At 37.4% G+C, this 9,630-nt stretch overlaps 1 protein-coding gene across 1 annotated transcript; it reads left to right on the top strand.

Annotated features, from left to right (window-relative positions):
- The first annotated feature begins 5,429 nt into the window (after positions 1–5,429).
- On the top strand, positions 5,430–9,527 carry LOC110901805 (endoglucanase 24). Its single transcript, XM_022148585.2, has 6 exons — positions 5,430–5,738; positions 6,447–6,730; positions 7,664–8,101; positions 8,358–8,502; positions 8,582–8,748; positions 9,052–9,527. The coding sequence occupies exons 1-6, from the start codon at positions 5,513–5,515 to the stop codon at positions 9,382–9,384; spliced, it is 1,593 nt and encodes a 530-aa protein (XP_022004277.1). The 5' UTR covers positions 5,430–5,512; the 3' UTR covers positions 9,385–9,527.
- The last annotated feature ends 103 nt before the right edge of the window (positions 9,528–9,630 follow it).

The following is a 9,630-nucleotide window of genomic DNA, read 5'->3' as shown; positions in this document are numbered from 1 at the left end:
ATTGATCAAGAAAGTACAAGATTTAGGATGAAAACTTACCAAAATCGGAAGAAATCTGAGAAAAGAAGGGGAGCACGAGCTGGTCGGTCAGAGGGTTTCCAAAAGTGGAAAGAATGACAATGACAGGCCTATTTATAGGCTTCCCAAAGAGGAAAGGGCTGGCCGATCGGCCAGGCATCCCGATCGGACAGCCTGCTCGATCGGACAGTCTGTCCGATCAGCTGGGCTGTTCGATCGGCTAGGAGCCTGATCGATCCACAGCCTGCTTTGAGTGTTCGGTGCGACGATTTTTGATATTTCGATTTCGATTGAAGACGATACGAATACGATAGAGTTTCCTATTCAAATTACTTTTAATCCCAACCACTATATCTACATACAAGCATCTACATTCCATATTCGATTTCGATTTCGATTGAGTTTGATTGAGTTTCGAGTTTCGATTCGATTGATCACCACACATAGCATAAAGTAAACACGCACAGGTAACACGTAAGGCACACACACACGTAATATAACACCAAATTCGCATAATTCGAGTTTCGAGTTGGATTGATGATTCGATTAGCTTGATTATTGATTAATTAACTTTATCGCATTGTTACTTCCTACTATTCACAGTCGTAAATCGTTTTGCATCGATTAAACAATCGATTCGTTCAATTACTTTGATTGACAACACTTACTCCACATAATACAAATAATAAAACATAGAATAGATTAATTACAGTCAAAGAAATCAAACTTGACTTGGACTTTGACTTTGACTTTGACATTCGAAAACACGGGGTGTTATATTGTGAATATCTATATCAATTTGCACAAATAAACCCCAAGTCCGGGCCCACCGGGAATCAGGGTGTGACACATTGGTTGTTCAATGTATGTAGTATGTGAAACCCAACACGCAAGCCAACGTTAATTTATTTTCGTATGCATTTTTTTCGGTTCACAAATAATGGAACGTCTCTTTCCTTTCAAATTTATGTTTACCCTGTTAAATAATATATGATTTACTTTACATCATCCATGTAACACACGGTAACTTAAACTAGTACTATACTGTACTATACACGCTATATGAGTCCTAATTTGAGAAAAGCCATCTAGGCCTAATTAGCTGGACTGCAACATTCAGGTTGTAACTTACAATATCATTTTAAGGTTTGAAACTTGAAGATTTGAGTCCTAATTTGAGAAATGCCATCTTGAAGTTTTGAAACTTGAAGATTTTGTCTTATAAACAGATTGGCTATTTTTTTTTTCTTTTTTATCAACCATATTACCCATGGCTTTATAGTCTAGTGGCATCTTGGGGGTGAGATAAGGCTTTGGGACTAATAGGTCCTGGGTTCGATTCCCACAAGGGGGTTTTCTCATATTATTGGGTTTCCTCCTGAATTGGTGTATAGGCATTATGCCTAGTAGAGATGGATATGATCTGGTGGTTCCACTTGTGGCACGATGATACTCCAGTGGTCCGTCAGTGATTCAAATTTTCCATTAAAAAATCAGAAAATACTATTACAAGCCATTCTAAAATAGTAATAATTTAATTTAATTTAATTATTTAATGAATGTTTCAAAAATCATTTTCCCCGAATAACAGAAAACATTTTTTAATCTTTTTTTAACGACAATGACTATGTATTAATATAGCTGCAAACTAGAAGCTGGGGTACAAAAACTTTAAAACAATGAGACAATCATATATGATCATGATCATCATACCCAGTAAATCCCACCAATAGCAAAGCTAAGGTATGGTCTAAGGAGAGTAAGGTGTAGACAACCTTACCTCTACCCCGTGTGAATAGAGATGTTGTTTCCAACGAGACAATCATACAAAAATGTCAAAATCTAACCAATACTTCCAATCCAATTCGACACATGCAACCCTACTTTTGATCCAAGTTAACATCTCCCCCTTGATAATTTCCACAATCTTTTGAACCAACATGTCCCCATTGAACTCCTTTTCATTTTGGGATAGCCAAAGTCTCCATAAGCATCCAAGTGTCACCAAATGGGTCATTTTTTCCATCGTTTTGAGCCCACCTGCGACTACACATGTTCCAGAAGCTGGTTAACTGAAGTTCATCACACATAGTCGTTCAGCCACCTAAACATGTTCCACGAAAGGCTTCTAGCCCAAAGACATGTTACAAAAATGTGATCCGTCGATTATCCCACGAGCCCACACCTGCTGCACAACATATTTGGAATCGTCATGCCCCGATTAACCAACACCATCTTCGAAGGAAGCTTTCCCACTTCTGCTCTCCATCCAAAAAAGACTTTTTTCGGCGCCCAAAAGTTCCATCTAAAAGGACTATTGTCGCTTGGAACCAAACCTTTAAGTGCCAACTCCCAACGAATGCTTTTAGTAGAAAACTTCTTGCCCTCATATTTGTTAGATATTTTAATGTAATCGGGATTACTTGGTGACCAAGTGAATTATAATACACATCAAGCAAGTTAGGAGGTGCGTGAGTACACGCTTGTTTAAGTTGTTGTAATTCTAAACGTTTCGAATGGAGCCCCTAAGCAAAGGAGGTTCCAAGGGGGCAACGCCCCCATAGTAGGGTTCCGGGGGCAGCGCCCCTGGGAGCAGGGTCCAAGGGGCAAAGCTCATGCCTTACTATAATAAAATTGCATCAGAAAATTATTTTCTAAAAGGCAAATTGAAAAATAATAATCCCATCTTTCTGAAATTGACCGATAATAATCTCAAGTCAGTTATTAGCCAATAATAATCCGACCTCGTCCAATTTTTTTGTAAAATAGTCCGCCGTTAAGATAGCTTAACGGAGTTAAGTGTTTTTCCGAACTACAAACCGATGTTTTAGGGCTTTTGATCAGAATGAGGATACGAGTCGATTGATGTAAAACTTACCTCGAAATACTGCCCCCAACCCACGAAAACGGTGCTTCACTTCGGGTGTTTAACTTCCAATTAACAAAATTCAAGCCATTTCGAACACAATTTCGAGGTAAGTTTTACATCAATCGACTTGTATCCTCGTTCTGATCAAAAGCCCTAAAACATCGATTTGTAATTCGGAAAAACACTTAACTCCGTTAAGCTTATTTTAACGGCAGACTATTTTACAAAAAAATTGGACGAGGTCGGATTATTATAGGCTAATAACTGACTTGGGATTATTATCGGCCAATTTCAGAAAGATGAGATTATTATTTTCCAATTTTCCTTTTCTAAAATGTTCTCTTATTTTCGAGATGAAAAAATAAGCCATTTTAGAGGCAATTTTTAATTTAAAAAAATATAACTGCCTCCATGTTTTTCCCCATATTCGAAATTAGGGTTCTTGGTCATTTTTATGGTTCATTACGAATCCTCATACACACACATACTAGCTCTTGTTCTCGAAGTTATGAGTTGTATCCAATTAGATTATTCGGGAAAACCATCAAAATAATTTAATCTAAAAGTAATTACACACCTCTCATATCATCCAAGTTTACAAAATTCCACAACATCATAATTTAATCTAGAAATAATTACACGCCTTTCATAGCATCCAAGTTTACAAAATTCCCCAACATTATTATCCCACTACTAATCTTTTCCACCTGAAAACTTCACACTTTGAAAAACCCGCATGAGGTTGCCCACCACGACCCATTCGGCATCGATCAGAACTGGGTTTTTTTAGCCATCCCAGCTCCAAAGAACCGTGTAGAATTAATAGATTTTTTAGCCTGGTTGGGGATGATTAATTGCAAGTAATGTATTGTTTTCAAAATTTATCATCATCTATTAGTTGCGTTTCTACATCATCAAATTCTGTATCAGATTAATATACTCAAAATTCACTTCCCTTATATTTTAAAATTATTTATCATATCTTTGAAAATCATATCAACAATAAGACATTCGTGAAGAGTTCTGGATCAAATTGTTCTCCTTAATATTTTAATATATTTTCTTAAAAAAATTACCTGTCATATCGTTTTACAACAAGAAGTTACAAATTTGTCATTATTATTAACTAAACCAACCAAAGAAACAAAAGTAACCTCTTAGCCGCACATCAAGAGACACGCAATATGTTTATCTGATCAGTGTGTTATTGTCGATTATTCGGCCTCACAACCAGACGAACGACCGTTTGGATATGTTTCTACTTTTGAACCGTTTTCATAGTTATAATTGGTTATGGCCTCGACCGGTTGAATTGGCTAACCGAGTTGATGCTTAGACCGGAATTTTAAAATTTATTTTTTCTTAATTTTCAAAAGCTTATTTACTATTTCAGGAGGCTCTATGTTTTAGGCCAACAAAATCAAACTAGTTTCTAATTTTGTCTTACATAATATTTTCAAAACCTTTGTATAGACACAACACATGCAATATGGTTTAAGAATTTTAAGTATATTTTAACTCATCTTAACTTCATTTAAGTGTCACATCAAATTTTCTTCTCCATTTTATTTTACCTAATTTTAAGGAAACGGTTTAATTCCGTTAACTTCATCCAACCTTAATTTTTAATGGTTTTTGGTTTAAAAAATAAAAGAATAATTAATTTAGTCTCTTAACATCCGGTTAACATGTTAAAAGAATAATTAATGCCCCTTAACACAATGAGGGAGTGGTTTGCAATCTTGGTTAACATGTCATTATTAACATCTTAAATGTTAGAGTACAGCCCATGTCCTAACAATCAATAAATCGGACACACACACACACGAGATCAATTGCAAATTTAAAAAACAATAAGCTGAATTTTGGCAAAGCTTAATACTAAATAGTTATCATGTAAGATCACACACTGCGGGGCATAAAGCGTCGCATGACAGCCACATCAGCAAAGTATGAATTCCCCTTCAAGAATTTCCCTTCAGGCCTCAAAATGCCCAGGTGGGAGGGGGCATGAAAGGGTGACATGTAACGTCACGTGTCACATTCATTCACTTATTTATTTAATTTATGTTGAAAAAAACAAACCAACAAATCAGGTTGCGCCACATCATCTCCACCATCTCCTCCACGCCCATGAGATTTCCCACGCCATTGTCACCACACCATGGGAAGGGGTGGTGTGCTGCCGTTGGGGAAACCCGACGCCACCCCTTCCACCCCAAACCCACTAATTACAATAAGTTATTTACAACATTATCCGATGTTTTAAAACCAGTCCGACTAGTGAAGTGATCGAGAAGAACACAAAATATGGTTTTAGCTATGAAAATATCGCTTGTTCATATCCTACATTATTGTAAAGATAAGAATGTAGTAGACACATTATCTTGTATTTATGGAAGCATACGAGTAACACGAATATCCGTTATTAATACAACTCTAGATCTTTTTAACACGTTTTGTCAATCTTAGGATTCCTTTTTTAGGAACTTCCTAAACCAAAACCATCCTATGCTGTCTCTTTCATTCCGAGCTATCTAATTTGTCTCCACTAACAAAAGGCACAACATGCCGGCAACTAAACACCCTATAACATGCTCAACAAATAACTGAATCAACTTATTCATGGAATCTAAAACAAAATTAACTTCTGATTCAAGTGAGTGGCATTGGTGGCTGTTAGTGGCGGTGATCGCTGTTCTAGTCGTCGGAGCTGCGTCCATTACTATATGGAGAGACTTCCATGAGCTTCGCCACAAGGTTCCTCGGATTCGAAGGCCGCCTGGTGGTGTTATGCAGAAATATAGTGACGCTCTTCACGTTTCTACCCAATTCTTCGATGTCCAGAAATGTAATTAGTGATCGCGAATCATTTATTTTTTTCTTGAGTAACTTAGAATAAACACTGCTAAACAAACAAGTATCACCGATGGCCTAATCCGTCGGTAAAGGCCTGTACTAACAGAAATCGTCGGGATACTCCGTTAGAAATTAGCCATCGGTAATCTGATTTCCGATGGGTTACCGACGAATTTTAGTGATGAATTACCAACAAACTTTTTAGCGACGGAAATACCGTCAACTTTAAAAGAATTGTCTACTGGTTTTGAAAAAAAAGGAGTTTTTAGTAGAAGATTTTATAAAGAGTTAAATGCCATTTTAGTTTATGTGGTTTGGGCTATTTTGCAAGTTTAGTCCAAGTGTTTTATTTTTCGCCTGTGGGTCCAAAATGGTTTCACCGTTGCCTTCTTTTTTGTCTATTGGGTTAACTTCATCCATTTTTTCTGTTAACGAGAAGAGCAATTCGGTCAATTTATATGTAATTATGTTAACGAGAAGGGCAATTCGGTCAAAAATGAAACCTTTGGACTAAACTGGCAAAATGACCCAAATCCCAGGGACAAAAATGGCATTTAACTGTTTTATAAAATAAAAACAAAGTTATAGCTGGATTTTCTGTCACAAATTCGTCGCTAATGGATTTTCTGTCACAAGATCGTCGCTAAAGTCGTGTTGAATTTAGAAAAATTGTTGCTATATGAATTGGTTGAATTTGCAGCTGGTAAACTGGAGAACAATCGGATTAAATGGAGAGGAGATTCAGGGCTAGAAGATGGAAAAGATGACAACCTTGATCTATCAAAAGGATTGTATGATGCCGGGGACCACATGAAATTCGGTTTTCCGATGGCTTTCACGGCCACTGTTCTGGCATGGTCAATCCTAGAATACGGTCAACATATGGAAGCAGTTAATGAGCTTAAACATGCTCAAGAATCACTCAAATGGATCACTGATTATCTCATTAATGCTCATCCTTCTGATAATGTCCTCTACATTCAGGTTAATCAATTCATTTCTAGTTTCTGCAGGGCCGGCCAACCCGTGCCGTCGCCCGAGGCCCAAATTTTCAAAGGGTCCGGAAGGTTTTTATAAGCTTTTATATATGTAGAGGCCAGTTATTGTACAAATTGTCTTAACGTACGTTGCGTACGAGATGTAATATCAACATACGATTTTTTTTGAACATGCAATTTTTTTTTTCAACATGTGATTTTTTTTAACATGCGAATTTAATTTTTTTTTAACATGCGAACTTTTTTTATAATATGCGACATTTGGTTTTTTTACAATATTTGATTTTCATTTTTGGTAAACAAAACGTGCGATTTGCCATCGCGTACGCAGTGTACGTTAAGGGATATTGTACAATAGACTTTTTCCTACATATGTATATATTAAATTAAATTATATATAATGTTTTAAAAACCGGTTTAAACCCTCTGGTTGTACCGGTTGAACCGTTGGGTAGAATCGATTAAACCGCCCAATACACCTGGTTAAACTGTTTTTAAGACAAATCCGGTACGGTATAAAAACCGTATTTTATATATTTAGTATATGCATCCAATTTGAAATTGGGTTTTAATTGCTTCGATTCGAGTTGACGGGTTTTAAAGTATAGGGTTGAAAACCGGTTTCAACTCTACCGTCTGTACCGACCAAACCGGGTTCGGTTCCAGTAAATAACATTATTATCTAATATAACATTTTGGGTCGACTCTTAGGAACAGTACAATAATTGACCAACTTTTGGCTCTTATTTACAAAATTGCCCAAATAACAAGTTCAGCTTGGCTCGGGTTTCAAACGAGGCAAATTAAAGCGAGCCGTAACTTTCGGTTAAAAAAAAAGCGGTTCGGTTTTGTCAACCATTTCGGTTAACCGTTTTTTTCTCACCCTACTCTGAATCCAGTTCTTTGGTGCTCTTGTCAGGTGGGTGATCCAGATATAGACCATAAATGCTGGGAAAGACCTGAAACTTCTACGGAAAAAAGACCAACAATCCAAGTGAACTCCTCATATCCGGGCTCAGACGTTGCTTGTGAGACTGCGGCCGCAATGGCCGCCGCATCTCTAGTTTTCAAGAACCAGGATTCCGGTTATTCCAAATTGCTTCTTGATCATGCACAAAAACTGTTCGAGTTCGCTAATAGTTATCCAGGAGTTTATAGTAAAAGCATCCCAAGTATACAAGATTATTACAAGTCTTCTGGATTTGTCGACGAACTATTGTGGGCCGCGTCGTGGCTCTACCACGCCACTGGAGACGGCTATTACATCGATTATGTCACCGTAATGCACGGAAATGCGTTCGCTAATTGGGGTAACCCGACATGGTTCTCTTGGGACAATAAGTTACCCGGGATACAGGTAATTTTCCTAGTGTCGGATCCAGAATTTATTTTTTTTTTTTGGGGGGGGGGGGTGGGGGGGGGGGGGTTGGGTAAACCAAGCTTTTAAAGGGGGCTATCAGGATTTATAATGTAGCATTTATAATGATTATCGTTATCATTATCCTTTTCATTGCAATTTATATGTATAAAGGTTTTTAGTGCACAATATAGAAAGTATTATTCATCAATACATTTTTTCAGTTCTTTTGAATTCTTAATTGATATCTGTTTAGGTGTTATTATCGAGGGTAAATTTCTTCGGCACGAACACTCAGATATCAATCATAGAAAATATGAACCTTCAAATGTACCGAAGAACTGCCGAGGCTCTTATGTGCACGGTTTTATTGCCACCACCAACGAACAAGAAAACTAACGGTAAGTTCTCAACCTCAAATGCAAGATGAAATCGGCAAACAATTAACAAACCGGGATCAAATTGATCAACTCTTTGCAGGTGGTCTAATATGGGTCAACGAGTGGGATTCGTTACAATACGCCATTGGTAGCGCGTTCCTAGCAGTGGTTTTTAGCGACTACATGTTCGCATCCAAGACACCATACTTATATTGCAATGGGAAGTTATACGAGCCGATGGATGTTCGTGAATTAGCTGTTTCACAGGTATCATGAGTAAAAAGGAATTAAAAGATATAGTATTAGAAAACTAGGCATTTAGACCGTATGTTGGTCGCTAAATAGTCGATAATTTTACTACCATTATTTCTGGTCGCAATGCCCAGGTTGATGGTTGGGTGGGCGGGTGCACCCCTTGAAACAAAAATTTAGTATATTTTTTAGGCAAAAAACTGGATCGCACCCCTTGAAAATACGATTGAATTCCTCATCGGCACCCTTAAAAAATAATTCCTAGATCCACCCTAGAAGTTATTTTATAAACTAACAAATCTCTTTTTATGTGTATAGGCTGATTATGTGTTGGGAAATAACCCGATGAACATGAGCTACCTAGTCGGCTACGGGCTTAACTACCCTCAATATGTGCACCATCGTGGTGCATCGATTCCAATAGATGCGAATACAAGTTGTCACGACGGTTTCAAGTGGCTTAACTCGACAAAACCTAATCCTAACCTAGCAATCGGGGCGGTTGTTGGTGGACCATTCCTCAATGACACATACATCGACTCACGAAACAATTCGATGCAAGCCGAACCCACGACCTACAATAGCGCCTTCTTTGTCGGCCTTTTGTCAGGATTAGTTACTTCATCTTCTGTGGTTATTTCTTTCACATGATACAAGTATTTTTAGGTGGTGTAAATATTATTCTAGACAAGGGTTACATGAATATGGTGTGACACCATATTGTGAAAATATACGGAACTTACGGTATACACACTTCTGTATGGTTAAACAATATGAAATATATAGACACGTTGAGCTCGGCTCGTTAATGTTATGAGCGTGATTCGAGAACTCGGATAGAGTATCTATGTGACATGCTTGATAAAGCAAGCTTGAGACGAAAATGTAAAGGTATAA

This window comes from Helianthus annuus, chromosome 7 (assembly GCF_002127325.2).
Source record: "Helianthus annuus cultivar XRQ/B chromosome 7, HanXRQr2.0-SUNRISE, whole genome shotgun sequence".
Taxonomy (NCBI): Eukaryota; Viridiplantae; Streptophyta; class Magnoliopsida; order Asterales; family Asteraceae; genus Helianthus; species Helianthus annuus.
This window is presented reverse-complemented; position numbering and strand designations above follow the sequence as displayed.